Source organism: Carcharodon carcharias, chromosome 26 (genome assembly GCF_017639515.1).
Source record: "Carcharodon carcharias isolate sCarCar2 chromosome 26, sCarCar2.pri, whole genome shotgun sequence".
NCBI lineage: Eukaryota > Metazoa > Chordata > Chondrichthyes > Lamniformes > Lamnidae > Carcharodon > Carcharodon carcharias.
The window spans coordinates 36402811-36419806 of NC_054492.1; the positions used below are offsets into that span (position 1 = coordinate 36402811).

The 16996-nt window shown below is 42.1% G+C and overlaps 1 protein-coding gene and 1 long non-coding RNA gene across 3 annotated transcripts in view; both read right to left on the minus strand.

The window, feature by feature from the left end:
• The window catches only part of LOC121269917 (cytosolic carboxypeptidase 4), a 220495-nt gene that overhangs the window by 112541 nt on the left and 90958 nt on the right, over nucleotides 1–16996 (minus strand). For both annotated transcript variants that reach the window (XM_041175042.1, XM_041175043.1), the window contains 2 exons: nucleotides 12639–12726; nucleotides 4245–4389 (listed from right to left, as the gene is read on the minus strand). In XM_041175042.1, the coding sequence (XP_041030976.1) occupies nucleotides 4245–4389; nucleotides 12639–12726 (233 nt within the window). The remainder of the gene's footprint in view (nucleotides 1–4244; nucleotides 4390–12638; nucleotides 12727–16996) is intronic.
• On the minus strand, nucleotides 7323–10726 carry LOC121269918. Its single transcript, XR_005941444.1, has 2 exons — nucleotides 10373–10726; nucleotides 7323–10100 (listed from the first exon to the last, which is right to left on the minus strand). It is a non-coding gene; the product is annotated as an uncharacterized LOC121269918 (long non-coding RNA).

The following is a 16996-nucleotide window of genomic DNA, read 5'->3' on the forward strand; positions in this document are numbered from 1 at the left end:
GGAAGATGCTATCTAAATGCAAATTCTTTCTTTATTCACATTGAACTTAGTGCGTTTATGGGTTGGGGGGGGTTGCTGGTGCAATGGGGGCTACGCACTGTATCACTGGTATCACTCTTGCCCCAGTGCCTGGTGAGTCTAAATTCAAAACAAAAACAAAAATACCTGGAAAAACTCAGCAGGTCTGGCAGCATCCATGGAGAGGAACACAGCCAACGTTTCGAGTCCGCACGACTCTTCAGCAGAACTGTTGAAGAGTCATGCGGACTCGAAACGTTGGCTGTGTTCCTTTCCGTGGATGCTGCCAGACCTGCTGAGTTTTTCCAGGTATTTTTGGTTTTGTTTTGGATTTCCAGCATCCGCAGTTTTTTTGCTTTTATCTTAGAGTCTAAATTCAAGCCTGATTTTCAGTTAGAGATCAGATAGTAATGTGGTGTCCATTCATTTCACACTCGCTCCGAAAATTATTTAGGAAGAAATAAAAGGACCAGCTTCAATCTCCTGAATACATTAGCGATACACTGTGCAAATGATTCAGAATAATTTGTCACCATGAAGTGGAACGATCTGAAATGTCCTTTTATTCACATAAAATTTTTTATTGAGAAACAAACTCAGCATTAGATTTCATTTCAATATAATTTTACTGGAAGAAAGAAATCCAATTTTGTTTTGCAGTAAAATCTAATTTAAAGCACACCTGTAACAAATTCTTTTGTAAAAATAATGGCTGCTCTCATATCGTTCTGGCTCACATTTCCAAATGATTAAAATCTTCCATGTCACTCAGGGTTCAATGTAGCTACGAGATAGATGATAGAATTTGATTTACATGAGCATAATTTTAAAACTTCAAGCTAAAGCTGCATCTTAGCGGCTGGGAGAGAGCGATCAGACCCAAGCAGACACAGCCAGGCTTCGAGAAGTGGTGTCCAAAGTCTGAGGATCAGGGAAAAAGCCAAGACATTCAACGATTGCGCTGTCACACTCAGTGGTCCACTAGCTACTGTCACTCTGAGGGGGTCACTGTCTGGCTCATGGGGCTGCATTTTATATGCTGCCACCATGCATGTTTTTAGCAGGAAGGTTTTAGCCCACCTCACCATCTTCCTGCCAACACCCGAGCTCACCCCCATCATGCGTGGGGTTGTTGGGCAGGAGCCAAAATCGGCTGTCAGCCCGCCATATTTAAATAGATAATCAAGGGTCAATTAGGGTTGTTACCAAGCCATTTGATCCCAACAATACATAGCCCATTAACCGGCTGGCATGGGCAATCGGGCAGGAGTGGCCAGCCCAATTTAAAAAACAATAATTCTTTAAAGAGTGGGAAGGAAGCGGGGGGGGTTCTAACTTCAGGGGCTTTCCCTTTGCTGATCAAGGGGTGGCCCTCCCCCTCAAATAGAACCCCTCTTTCTTCCTGCCCACCCGCTGCCTTAAACCCACCAACCTCACCACCCCAACCCCATCCCAAACCCGCACTGCCCAACACCCCGGACCTGTCTCCGGGATCCATTGGGTCCTCGGCTTCCACTTTGCAGTCCCAGAAGTGTCCACTAATGTGTTCTTGGCGCTGCTGGGGCTGATGGAGTTGCCGGCCTATCAGGTTGGCCAGCATAACCCGAGCACTGGACTTCCTCCCCAGTGAGGGGCGGAAGTCCCACTCTGCCACAATTTAACCTGCCGGCAGCACCTTATGGCTGCAGGGTGGGCCAGCATAGAATGGGTCGGCTTCACACCAACTTTGTTTCCGGAGGAAGAGTCTGCCCTGCTGTAATATTCCGTTCATTGTCAGGGTGGCTGCTACCAACCTTGAACTATCTGATTCAGGGTGCTGATTCCGAAGGAGCCGTTGGCACTAGAGGATGCTTCCTGGTTCCTGCCATTCTGAGGGCTAAAAGTTTTCCTTAAATTGTGTTTCTGATTTTACAAGGATAGCACACATTTAGCAATGCTGGAACAATAACCTGCTCACGGACGCTCAGTTTGGGTTCCGCCAGGGTCACTCGTAACTCAGCTTCTGACCTCATTACAGCCTTGGTTCAAACATGGACAAAAGAGCTGAACTCCTGAGGTGAGGTGAGACTGATGGACCTTGAAATCGAGGCAGCATTTGACCGAGTGCGGCACCAAGGAGCCCTGGCAAAACTGGAGTCAATGGGAATCGGGGACAACTCTCCACTGTTTGGAGTCGTACCTAGCACAAAGGAAGATGGTTGTGGTTGTTGGATGTCAATCATCTCAGTCCCAGGACATCACTGCAGGAGTTCCTCATGGTGGTTTCCTAGGCCCAACCATCTTCAGCTGCTTCATCAATGACCTTCTCTCCATCATAAGGTCAGAAGTGGGGATGTTTGCTGATGATTGCACAAAGTTCAGCACCATTCGCGATTCCTCAGATACTGAAGCAATCGATGTCCAAACCAGCAAGACCTGGACAATATCCAGGCTTGGGCTGACAAGTGGCAAGTAACATTCATGCCACACAAGTGTCAGGCAATGACCATCCCCAACTAGGGAAAATCTAACCATAGTCCCTTGACATTCAAAGGCATTACCATCGCTGAATCCCCCACTATCAACATCCTGGGGGGGTTACCGTTGACCAGAATCTGAACTGGACCAGCCATATAAATATTGTGGCTACAACAGCAGGTCAGAGGCTAAGAATCCTGTGGTGAGTAACTCACCTCCTGGCTCCCCAAAGCCTGTCCACCATCTACAAGGCTCAAGTCAGGAGTGTGATGGAATATTCTCCACTTGCCTGGATGAGTGCAGCTCCAATAACACTCAAGAAGCTGTACACCGTCCAGGACGAAGCAATCCGCTTGATTGGCACCACATCCACAAACATTCATTTCTTCCACCACCAACAAACAGTTCAGCAGTGTGTACCACATAGGGCACGCAATGCAGAAGCTCACCAAGGCTCCTTAGGCAGCATCTTCCAAACCCACTACTGCTACCATCTACAAGGACAAGGGAAGCAGTTAAATGGGAACACCACCACCTGGAAACTCACCTCCAAGCCACACACCATCCTGACTTGGAAACATATCGCTGTTTCTTCACTGTGGCTGGGTCAAAATCCTGGAACTCCCTCCCTAACAGCACTGTGGGTGTACCTACACCACAGGGACTGCAGCGGTTCATGAAGGGAGCTCACCACCACCTTCTCAAGGGCAATTAGGGATGGGCAATAAGTGATGCCCTACATTCCGTGAATAAATAAATAAATAATTGCCAGGAGTCCAAGAGGATCTAATTCCAAAAGTCAAAAAAACGATGTAAAATTGAAAAAAAAAGTCTTCAGTTCAACAATACACTGGGACACTGCCTGCAACACATCACAGATTACCAATTGTAAAGTTACATCACCATGGTCAGGGCAGGAACAGTGTTAAGGTGGTGACTAGCAGATAGTGAATCTGAAGCTGGAATATGGTTGAATCTCACACTTTCAGCCCATGAAATCAGCTAATTTAATTTATTACTTCCCACAACTAAGTAATCCATGTTTCTTCCCATTTTCTAATTGTTTTCCGCCCCTGAGCCATTTTCTGGAGGCAGGATGGGGGTGTGCCAGGGCCACTGGAACAGCGGGTGGCCAATTCAGAAAATTAATGGCCTAGGACGGCCAGAGGGATTTTCTAGTCAGCCTCCAGGTCGCCAGAGGTAGCAGCAACAGTGCATGTTCCTGGAAGCGGACTGGGAGGCCAGCACCCCAGGTAAGCTCAGAGACTCTCCCCGCTGACCCTGGCCTCTTGATCTATTTTTTTTTTATTTTATAAGTGCGAAGAAGTTGGAAAGAGGATGCCTCCATCTTGGGGTACCCTCTCCCTCACCTTCCTGCCACCGCATCCTGCTGCTGCCACTTCCGAGCTGGAGGGCCTTCGATTAACCCTCCAGCTTTGAGAGCTCACTCTCACACACCCGCCTCACCCCATTCTTAACTAGATGGCAAGCCCACCCTCTGACCATTAATTGACCAATTCGGGGAAAATCACAAGCGCCTGACTGTTCCCACACAGCGCGGACTTCTGATCCTCATTTGAGCCTGCCCGAAGCCTTGAGGGTAAAGTCCTGCACTTGATGTTTTACAATACCTATGTGACTGACTGAATTCAGAGTTATGGGACTGGCTTGCCTGGCCATGTTACATGTATGGGCTGTTCTGTAGATTTAGCCACTGGGGTGTTTTGTAGCACTTTTCCCACAGTATACATCATAAGAAATTCACATACCATCAGTGTTGAGTAGGTGTAGGGGTAGTGATATGCCAGGTAGCAGACATCCTTCGAGTGCAGGAAAGTGATGGTGAATGTTAAGGTGTAGTATGATGTTTCTTTCTGATCTCTTGCAGCTGCACTAGGTCTGCAATAATGATTCCTGAGGAAACAGAATAAGATCCAGCTTTATTTGTGCAAAGAATCCATTTGTTCTACATTGTCAAACATGCTGTGTTTCAAATAAGTAATATCACAGGCAAAATGGTGAATTTTATTTCACAGGGACTACATAAAACAGATATTTTGAATTTCATTGAATTTGGTAACAGGCTGGCCCCCAAAAAAATAAATGACCAGGAAAGCTGTCAGATTGTCATAGAAACCTAAGCGTTCACTAAAGTCCTCCACGTATTAAAAAATATCTGGCCTACGACAGACTCCAGCCAAACATCAAGTGATTGATTCTTTATGCCCTCATCCAGTGGCCTAGCCATTGAGTTTCAGAAGATCACCACCAAAGCAGTGGCCCACCAACCACCTTCTCAGGACATTGATTGTACAGCTTCATGCAAAAGGACAAATTTTTAAAAAGCACATTTTGCATGATGCACACTAAGCAAATATGCCCATTTTATAGGTACATACAATAAGGTTGCACAGGTTATGTGCATCACACAAATATTTCACAAGTATGTACATTGCATGTGCATACACATTGCAGAGGCACCTAATCAGTACCTGGGCAAAATTAAAGTGCTGCCTCTTACATACATTTTGCTTGAGCAAATATTCATTTTACCTTCTAAAATGTTACACACTGTAATTGTTCAAAAGGCAACTCTAATGAAAAAAAATTTTGCAAAGGCAATTCTAAAAAAAATGAAACTGAAAAAAGTGGCAGCTACAGGAAGGTCATTTCGAATGCTGCATGTTGAGAGATCACCACATTAAGACCCTGCGTGATCCAAGGTTATCAGATGCTTATAAGTGTTGATGTGCACAGAAAATTAGCCTAAACCCTTTAGAGTGAAGCGAATATTCCTGTTCCTCCATAGCAGTGACAATGTGAAGAATAATTAAATGTTCCAATTTTCTTTCAGAAGGTATTAAACCATAGAGGTATTACACCATGGTTTTAAAATGTTTTCACTAAATGTTAAGAATATTTCATATCTAGTGGGCCTGCATAGTAGACAATGAGTAGATTAAGATAATTTAGAACATGCCATATGTTTAAAACCTGTAACAAAGGTTAAAATGAAAGAAATATTACAACTTAAAATCAAACATCTCTCCCAATTCATGACTCATGAGATTTCTGGGATTATTTTACAGAGGCAGAGATAGTAATTCAAAATGAACTTGCCATTTTCCTCACTCACCCAAAAGGTACCAATTTTGGCTTTTGCACAATTTTACATTTCAGACTGCAAACTACACTCGCCAGTATTAGTGGATGAATACTTAATGTGCTCAGCTGACAACACAGTTGCTTTGCCAGTGGTGTTAACCAACCTGAAATGAACAGGTTAGCATCTCCATTTCGGAATCACAGTCTGGTGACCGAGCAGAAGGAGGCCATTTGACCTGTTGTGTCTGTGCTGGCTCTCCAAAGGAGCAATTCACCTGGCGCCATTCTCCCATCTTCTCCCTGTAGCCCTGCACATTCTTCCTTTTCAGATAATAATCCGATTCCTTCTTGAATCCCTCGATTGAAGCTGCCTCAATTGAAGCTGCCTCCACCACACTCTCAAGGAGTGCATTCAAGATCCTAACCATTCCTTTCCTGTGTGAAAAAGTTTGTCCTCATGTTGCCATAGCTTTTTTTTAATCAATTCCCTTCAACCTGTGACCTCATGTTTGCAATCCATCCATAGCTTTTCCCTACCTACTCCGTCCAGATCCCTCCTGATTTTGAATACCTTTATCAAATCTCCTCTCAGCCTTCTCTTCTCCCAGGAATGCAGTTCCAACTTCTCCAATCTATCGACATAACTAAAGTTCCTCATCCCTGGAGTCATTCTCGTGAATCTTTTCTGCACTCTCTCTAATTCTTTCACATCCTTCCTTAAGAGTGGCATCCAGACCTGGACACCATACTCCAGATGAGGCCGCAGCAGTGGCTTATTCAAGTTTAACATAACTTCCTTACTTTTGTACTCAATGCCCCTATTAATAAAGCCTAGGATGCTAAAAATAGCATGTGCACATTAAAAGTTTGCCCACTAATATTGTCAACCTGATTTCAAAGTTTATGTTGTTCTCACCCTGTGCCATAATCTGCAGGATTAACTTGTTGTTTGATTGTATACTCCTCAATATGTACCACGGAATGGAACAAATAATGGCTGGTCATCCAAAATTAGAAGGTGACAACACTGCAGCCATATTGAAAGCTGCTAAGTGTACTCTTGGCAACTTTACTCCAAATTACCGATGTGTGAGAAGCCCTGGGCTTTATGCTTCATTTGGCGCTATTAGTACCTATTTGTATTTCCAGTGTTGGTTTAACACCTTCCCACCGGGGAATTCAAACCACCTATTCAGTTTATCGGGGTGGAATGAATGAATTAAACTCATGCTGCACACTTCAAATTTTAAACTGACAGAGCCATCTACTACTAGAAATCACAGTCCAGAATAGGTTCCGCTACAGCCCAAAGGCTTAATTTGATGTGTGTCAAATATTTTCTGTAAGCTGAAAAAAAATGAGTTTGTACTGCCTAGCAGTGGATGAAGAGGCAATTTACAGTCATCTGAAAAAAATTCTCAAACATTGTGGTATGAGGCAATTTATGCGACAAACACTGTACCGCATTATATCAACAATCTTACTGAATGGACAAATTGGAAATGGATGCAAGTAAAATGTTTACGTAAAGAAAATAGTTTCTCTGTTGCTATTAGCACCAGCCACGCAACCGTGCACATGAATATGATGACCGAAAGGTCCATAAGAGAAAAGAAACCCGATTATTGAATGTTCCAGAAATGGTTATAGTTACAGGGAATAGAACATGCAAAACACAGAAGTTTCAATTCTATAAATGAAATGAGATTGAAAACTGAGAGAGAAAATCTACTGGAAATAGTGAGTTAAGTAAACTTTTAATTTTAAGAACAATGTGCTACAAGTAAACTGCCCATTTGTATTATAAATCTACTTTATAGTAATATGAATCCCATTACAACATTAAGTAGTACTTGTAAACAAAACTTGATAAAAATGCTTGTAATTACAGTATTTATAATGCCACTTTGGTTCAATTCATGAATGGAAAAAGGAGGGTTTTCTTAACCATTGCCCCAAGGGAACACACAGGGCTGGATATTCATTATAGAGATGGGAATCAGGAGTTGGGTGTTTTCTCAACATCACAATCCTGCCTCTGTTCTGGCAATGCTGGCAGTCCCATTTTCGGCTCTTGCAGAGCAGGACACCCTGGAGCCAGGCCTACCACCAGAAGCAGATTGAAGCCAAGGCAGCCACGTTAAAAGCCTGCCTCCATTCCCAGAGACATTGTTCCTCAGATCAGTATAAAGCCCCCTTCACTCTCACCCCCTTAATCTCCATACCACCTTTCACTCCACTCACTCCCTCACCCTCCAATTTCCCCATAAAGTATCCACTTTATAAACAGAACTCACAAGCACTATAATAATGTTTGGAAATCTTTGAAAAACTTATAAATCAGCAAAATAAACAAACCTCACTTGATAGGTATTTGAAAAACAAAAAAATCTCTTTGAAAAACTCAAATCTGTCACAGCTTTCAAACAGCCAAACAGATGCCTTAACTCTTCTAAAAAGAATGAATGAAAGCCATGAGTTGAGTTGAAGCAATTAACTATTGATTTCACACCAGGCTAGCCTTTCAATATTTTACAATACTGAATAGCACTTTATCCACTGGATAATCTTTTCTAATGCATCTGAACACTTTTCTGCTTTAAGTCAGGCTACAGCATTTTGTGATGAACTGTAAAAAGAGATAACACCATTCTTACTCACCTTTTACACTTTTCCTGCCTCCAATCTATGACTCACACTGCCACTAGCCAGCTGTGACTCAGGAGGGCTTCCAAAACACAGCCACCTCACTGAAAGTTGCAGAAGTTCTTAAATGTCCACTTCCAGAAGGATGCTGGCATGTTCTAAACAGCAGCCAATGGGGTTCCTGACCCATACCCTTGCCTGCTCCACATGAAAGAGCTGGAGATGGAAATGGAGGCTGCACTTCTACCTACTCTGCTCAGCAGCCATTTTTGTCCAATTCTCAACTCCATGCAGTCCCAGAATGGTGCTGCGAAATCCAAGCCCATTCCCCAGAAGCAAAGGTCAAAAAAAGAGGCAAATACCTGGAGGGCTAGGCCTTCACCCCTTTAAACATTTTGCCAAGATTCCCATAGCTTTCCTGAGGTGGAAGAGTTTAGCCTTTCCCTAAAGTAGACCAATTTCTGGCATTCAGCCTCCCATCTTATTCTTTGACCAAACATTGGTTGGACACCCTACAACAAAGGGACACAGAAAACATATCACCAAGGGCTGCCTATGGATTCCTGCTGACTTGCTGGGGTGTTGCTGGGGTGGATAGGTGGAGGAGTGGTTCTTCGGGAGTCCAGTAAGCAGGCCAATGACTTGAGATAAGGAGTCCTATGAGGGCTATTACTGTGTATTATGCCTTAGCCCAACCTCCATCCAGTCCTGGTAAACAGATACGGGCCTCAGAGACTTGGTAGCTACAGTTCACTTCCCTTCCCTTTCCATCACCATTACACACTGCCTAGGGCTCAGCCCTGTAGTAGGGGTCTCCACAGGCCAAGAAAACAGCCTGGTATGGGAAATCTTGGTGATCCAAGAACTGGGCATGAGCAGCACACTGCAATCCTAGGCTTACGTTTAGGTCTGGGGAAGTGGTGGAGCTGAAAAGTCTTGCCCTAATATACTTATAAAATATACTTGTGTAACATTGTATGGTGGTCATTCTTGACACCCACACCCTATGAAAGAATTTTTTTTAAATATTGATAACAAAGCTTTCGGAGAACCCACTGATCAAAGGATTTTCTGGTTTGATGCACCACATGAAGGATCAATCTTAGCTATAGGAGCTCTGGTTGATCTTATAATAGTGTGATGAGCAGATTGACTGCAGAACCAGCTTGCGCCCCCAGCTGTGTCATCCATTCTCACTTATCTCCACTGACAATGCTCATAACAAACCAGGTGAGTCGCTGTTTGAAAAGGACAGCAACATTATAGGATTTAATGCTGTTGCTGAAGATGTATCGCTATACGGCTGTAAAATGTAATTGCTGAAGCAAATGAACACCAAGGTCATTCAGAGTCCAATTGCCATTCGAACTGTGACAAAGCCTTGCTTTTGTTTATCATTTTTAACAAGCCACTACTTAAATTGAGCAAAAGGATGCAGGAATTCCGTATTTCCTGTTCTTGGGTATCTTCTCTGTTTTTCAAATTATTGTCTTCCTTTCCTTACCTATGCTCTTGAAATGTGACACACAAATTAAAAAGCAATATTTAAAGCATTTCAATTTTTAATTATATTCTAAATGGATTATGCAAAGTTTCCAGGTCAATTGTGCCTTGATATTTCCATCCTGCACAGTGTCCTTCGTCAAATAAAACAAGTATCCATAGCCTCAAAGCTCTGCATGCTATTGAAAGGACAGTATGTCCATTTCTTGTGGCACCAGCGCAGAATATGAACCCTGGTGCAATGAAGCATCACTGGTGGCTCTTACTGGTTCCCCCATCACCTGGGGATTCAAAACTCTCTCTTGGACCTCCTTGCTGTCCTCCTTTCTGATGACAAGTCTATCAGGATTGGTTGGGTGAATGTAACTCATCTGTGGAAACATGAAGGACATTGTTCTATTCGTTATTCTGAACTATGCATGCACTGGAAATATAGAAGATCTACTGTAGACATTAGAGCGGAACAAAATAATTTATTCTGTTCCAGTGCAGAAGATTAATGCATACAAGATATTATGCGAGTTTAAGTATTTGCAAAAAAAAAAATAAATTTCAAGAAACAGATTAAAGATGGTATTGTAAGCTGCTTTCAAGCTATTACCATATAGGACATTTGTTAAAAATGAAACCATCTGGCACTTACAAGATTGTTTTGAGCCTGAGGATGTGTTGTCTCCCTCGCTGAGTAGATTGATATTTTCAAATAATCCACTCATGGCAGATAACTATTTTTGGGGGGGTCTTCATAGTTTCCTTGTTGTGATGTGGCTGTTTATTGTACTCAGTTTTCATCTTTGACACATTTTGAGAAATCAACAATGTGCTTACAATGATTCTATGTCCTGTATGGAGATTTTTGTAGTGCTAGGTGGTCTACAGCTGCTCCTGGCTCGTGCTGGTTCATGTTTGCACTGAAAAAGGGGCTTGATAATTAATGAATTAATAGTTTGATTAATACAAAAAGTTCACCTTCAGCAAAACAGAATGGTCTTTGCTTTGGTTATCTATTTTCTGCCTTTATCATTAGCTTGGTATGGTCATTATTATAACCTAAGTACCTCATTCTTGCTAACTGAGAAGCAAGTTTTTGATGCAATATATCCAAATGTGCAACATTAGTCACTTAGCAGTAAGCATATGCAAAGTTATATGACTTTATAAAAATATGGTTTGCAAATAGATCCTAACATCGTTTCAGAGTGTAGTTTGTTTCATGATTTCAATCTGTTCAAACCAATATTTTCTCTTGACTGTGGGTGTGCTGAGCCAGTGAGGATTTGTCAAAATATGTGATTTTTGTCATGCAGGAATTGGTTTAAGTGATGAGAGAGGTGGCATTTTTAAAAGGGCAACTCTACCATAATTACATCTCTGCAGCAGTCGAAATGTTGTATTTTGTTGCATTGAACATGCTTTCGTCAAAGTGAGCAATTTTCATAGTGGCAGAAAAGGCACATGCAGAGGTCACATGGATTTTAAAAGAATACTGCTGTTTTCCTCGAGTCAGTTAGTTGCAAAGTTGGAAATCGCTCTCACACTGAGATATTCAAATGTGTTTTCACAATATCTCAGCAAGGTATAGACTTTCCTTCAGTTAGTTCCGACCAAGGTCAGTCACGGGTCTTGTTGCACTACTTTAAGTAAAGGCTGATCATGATATGGCCTTTTCCACTTTGCCATAAAGGAAGTTTCTTTCTGATGGAGTCACGCATGGATGAGATTTGAAAGAGTTCACAGCTCTTGCAGCTGCAGATGGATAGTTAATGGCTCCTGTTCTGAAGGTTATCAATCAAAGTCAGTGATCCCATCGTTGAAATTGCTTCAGTCACACGTAGCGCAAAGCATCCAGGAAGTGAGTTCATAGTTTCCTAGAACAATTACATAACTTATTCCGAAATGGGTTCAAAAGGCATTTCTTTTTTGAAGCACAGGGTCACCTCATTACATTTTTTTGCTTAGGTTATTGACCTTATGGATAAGAATAAGACAATGATGATATTTATATGGATTTTCAGAAACTGTTTGCCCCACATAAAGATTGTTGCACAAGAATCAGACTTGACAAAGATAGAAATGCATTAAGTTGGATAAAATAGTGATTCGTTGAACGAAAACAAGTAATAGCAAATGGAAAAGATCGGCATTGGAAGCAGTGCTGTTAATTATTTTTATCAATGATATCAAAATTGGTGCAGAGATTTATAGACAGAAGTGACTTGTAATCCATATTTTCAGTCATCATATTACAGTTTGCTAGCAGAGTGCAGGATGATCCATCATGACCCCATTAAATTGATCCTAGAGACTAAGGGTCACAGACAGAGTAGTTTGTGAGGTTGACAGGCAAGTCCATTGAATTCCTACAGCTTCATCACCAGAATGATCCTTGAGGGCTCAAGATAGAAAAAGGACAAGAATCGTCCCGGTCCCATGATGTGCATGATGTTCACAAGCATGCAGTCCTCAAGCAGTCAGCTCTGGCATGAAGCCATTCCCAGTTCCATTCATGGGATCCTATCATGATCAAAATTAGAAGAATGGTACATGCATTCAGATAGCTGTATCACTTTGATACAGATAACTCATTCAGTAACTATAAGGCTAGCGAGTGGACAATATCCATACAGTGACCACAAGGAGAGTGGGCAGTGTCTGACAGAAACAGGCATGACATGTGACCAAGCTTATTTCCCTGGTTCCTTGCTTGAAATAGTGTTGGAGTTGGGAGTCAAAGTTAATATCAAGATATAACTGTCAAGATCAACCCTTTAATACCAATAACCAAAGATGATAAATCCAGATAACATATATAATCATGCTTAGCTGTAACGGTGACTAATTATACTTGAGTCTTATTACTTTTGTCTAATCCAAATATTATTATTAGATAACAGAAGAGGAAAACGTACTTGTAATAGTAGATATCAGAGCCCACACGAACCCAGTGTGCTCTTCCACACAAAGCCTCATGGACAGAATACATCACTGGCTGCATACCTGCAACATAGCACATACAAGTTTCAGTTGCCACAGAAAGTGCATTTTATTCCAGTGTGTTTCATCGATTAGAGGGGAATTAAATATTATTCAGAATTTCTCCAATCCTTACACTTTCAATAAATTAACTTCATTGAACCTTCACTAATTCAGTTCCCTCTCAGCAATCTTCACATTCACAGTAACTTAGTTTCCTGAGACATGTGGTAATTCAGTTTCCCCCAACCACCAGCCCGCACTTTAAGTAATACTCCTGTACATTCTGGGAACCCAGGACCATTCCACTCCCAGCAGCCATGCTGATTAACATTGAATTTTGAAGTGTTGATACTTGCAATATAAATACAAGCTCTACTTTCTTTCTATGACATTGTCTAAGCTAATTTTTCTCCTGTCTTAGTTTGGAATGATCTTTCTAGTTTCTTCAAAACTAAAAAAAAAGTTCACAACTTTGTTCCAGTATTGCAAAACCCTCACTACCCCAGGTTTTGTGAAATCCATGCCACAATAGATTTTTTTTAAACTCCCTGACTCATTTTAAAGCAGAGAGAAGAATGTGAAACTGCAGATTTATCATTAAATGAAGGACATGAGTGCTACTGTCCCAGACCTTCGATTTGTGTTAATACCTGGAACATATATTATCACTTCAATTCACTCACTGGCATAAGTGCTACCGATGTCTTCATGAAAGTCAATATTGAGAGTTCCTACTTCACATTTGTGAGTAAATGGTTTTGTCAATATCACACTGTTGCCTATTGTGAAATCGTATTATTGCTATAACATCAAATTTTATGGAGAATCTTGAAATTCAACAGTCTATTTCTGGTGCTAGTAATGCTCCACTAATTGTCACCTGCATTAATATAGCTACGTCACATTCTGTGAAACCCATTTAGGCATAAATGATTTGGTATTAAACCTGTTTTAACATTTAAACAATAAAATGTGTCCACAACAGTTGAACTACATGAATGTAAATTCACCTCAGCAACAAAATCCCCTCAAGCTGCTGAATTATGAAACTGCTGTGAAACCAGGCTCAGTGTGAAGCATGAAAACATGAAGTGTCTCAAACCATATTATACTGCAACACACTGCAGACTGATCAACAACGTGTTTTATTTATGGGTAAGTGCATGTGTTGTGTTGAATGTGTCTCAGTGTTACAGTGTATAAATATTTATCACAATAATTCATCTTGAACTGGAAGTTCAAAGAAAGCATAATACTTGCAAGCACATGAATCAAAAGAATGTACGCCTTACACAGCATATCTACAACATCAAGACTATGCAAAATATAAACTGCACATGAAATGTAGCTAAAGCCACAGTATATAAAGCAACAAGATACAAGCCTCAGCGACCAGACTATCAATTTGAACCACGGATTGTCTGTTCAAAAAGCTTTATGTACGTATTCAGTTAAGCACAACTGGTTAGAACCAAGTTGGAATGCAAAATGTTTGAAGGCAGAATGGCCTCACAAAACCAGGCTTTGCAGTTGTCCTTCTATTGGGAACAGAGTACAATCCTTCAATATAGCGGACAGCCTGAGCAACGTGGAACAAGATGGTAAAGACTCATCAATGCTGTTCCTTGTCCCAAATTAGATAAAGGAGATTTATTTTAATCAATGCAAGATGGCTAAGGTGTAAACATAACAACCTTAATGGATAAAAACCTTAATGGATAATCTTGCACAAACTCCTTTACTGCTCGCCAGCTTGATTCAGTAACTACCTCAATTACATTACACAGGCTACAGAGAGGGGTATCAAAGCTATGACCTTCTTTGCGTGGAGAAAAACATCAATATGAAGAAGCTGGTGACCTCTTCCCCAGTTCATGGTTACGATCTCTGCTTTCCATTTTTTATGCCCTTATTCACTCAATCAATCATTCTTGATCTCAAAGACCCACATTATAACATTTCAGAGTAAGAGAATATAATCCTATGCTATGTGCAGTTATGTTTCAATTGGTTTCATATAAAGTAAGTAATGCACTCCATTATATTCCTTCAGACTCCTAAGGGAAAGAGAAAGCTGAGCCAAATGAATCAATTCAACCAAGCACTACATTCAGTACCATCCACTTCTACAGTGAGCTGCTAGAAGAAGCAACCTTCAAGAATGGCAGGGAGTAAATGCAAGTGAAATTGCAGGAGACATAGCTTATAGACTGAACTATTGGCTCAAGACTACCACAAGGATTAGTTCCTCATAGGGTCTGTTTATAAAGGTTCTTTTATAGATTAATGTCAACTCTTCATGAAATTGTGACAGTAGTTTGGGAAACCCATGTAAGAGTCCATGGGCAGGGTCTTTAGGTTGGCAAGCACGGGGCAGGGACCACTCGCCGATGCATAAAATGATGGGTGGAACTCCCGATGTTATCCCGCGTCATCTCCATTTTCAGGTCGGCAGGGGCGCAGCCGAATCAGCTGTGTGCCCGCCGACCTGTCAACGGCCTATTGGGGCCATTTAAAAAGTCATTAACCTAATTAATGGACCTGCCCGCCCAACCTTAGGGGGGTGAGCAGGCCAGGGGCCCTGGCTTCAGAAAAAGCATGAAACCTCATCCTCGGGCAAGACGAGATTTTAATAAAGGTTTCAGTAAAAGTGATGGACATGCCCCAACTCATGTGACAGTGTCACATGAGGGGACATGTCAGGGAAATTCTTTAAACCTTTACAGTAAAAGTTTCGATTCTGAGCAGATCTCCCTGTGGCAGCACTTAGCCTCAGGGAGATCAGTGCACTCAGTGCATAACGCTTCTTGGCGGACATCACACTGGGTGGGCCTTAATTGGGGAAAAATTGGGGGGAAAATTATTCCCCATAACTCAAAGCTATTAAAAACTGCATGAATATGTGACCAAGCTGCAGTGCATTACGGGAAACATGGACTCTGAGGTTCTTTGCAATGCTTCATCTTTTGGCCAAGGTTACAAGATTATAAAGCTAAGCTTAACTTCTCTCACAGATGCTTTGAATAATGTTATGTAGATCTTGAGCTTTAATTAGTAGGATTCAGTCTCCTCTGGAATTGATCAAGTTGGAGTATCGAATGGAGACAACCACAACACAGGGCTTCTACATACAACTCTGGTCATGCTGAGGGATTACTCAGTAAGAGATGAATTTTAGGTAGCACAGAACATGGAGATGTCTCTCAGAATAATTCCACTTCCCTGTTACACCACGGATAGTCAGTTGGTGAAGTAAGAAACCAGAGGCAGTCTACACACTCCTGCCTTAGAGGGAAATCTTAGAAGAAGCGCCAGTTTAGGAAGTAGAAGACACACAATCATATATTTTGGCTAAGTGGAAGCAATGGGGAAAAACACACTGAACACAAAAAAAACATGTGCTATGAGGCATTATAAAATGTCAATATATCCGGAGGTCCAATCTCATAGGCCAGCATCTTCCAGTTGGCAAGCGGGGGTGAGGCCTGCTTGCCGACGCATAAAATGAAGCGGGGTGACATTGGGCCTGCGTCCCAACATCACCCTGCGTCATTTCGATTGTCAGTTGGGCAGGCACGCATCCGAATTGGATGCGCACCTGCCGACCTATCAACGGTCTATTAAGGCCATTAAAAAACCAATTGACCTCATTAATGGACCTGCCCATCCAACCTTAAGATTGGCGGGCAGGCTGGGAACCCAGGCGGGCTTCTGAAAAGACATGAAACCTCATCCACAGGCAGGATGAGGTTTCATGAGGGATTTAAAAAATGCAGAATATTTTACAATAAAAGTTATGGACATGTCCCAACTCATGTGACAGTGTCAAATGAGGGGACATGGCAGGGAAATTTTTTCTAATCTTTATTCAATGTTTGAAATCAGAGCTGATCTCCCTGAGGCAGCACCCCCACCTGCACAGGGAACGCATAGCACTTCCTGGCGCACGTCACGCTGGGCGGGCCTTAATTGGCCCACCCACTTAAAATGGCGGCAGGCTGATCGGAAGTCCACCCGCTCACACCCGCTCCCACACTTCCCCCCAACGGGGGGTGAGGTGGGGGGGATAATGTTGCCCATAGTGTGGAATAATTAGGGTTTTTTTTTTAATTGGCACAGTCATACAGCTGGCAGTAATCCTTTACTCAGTGTAGAGTTCCCACCTCTGAGCTGCAAGATTATGTGTTCAAGCCCAATTCCATAGAATTATAGAATGGTTACCACACAGAAGGAGTCCATACAACCCATTGTGCCCATGCATGCACTCTGCAAGAGCAACTCTGATGGTCCC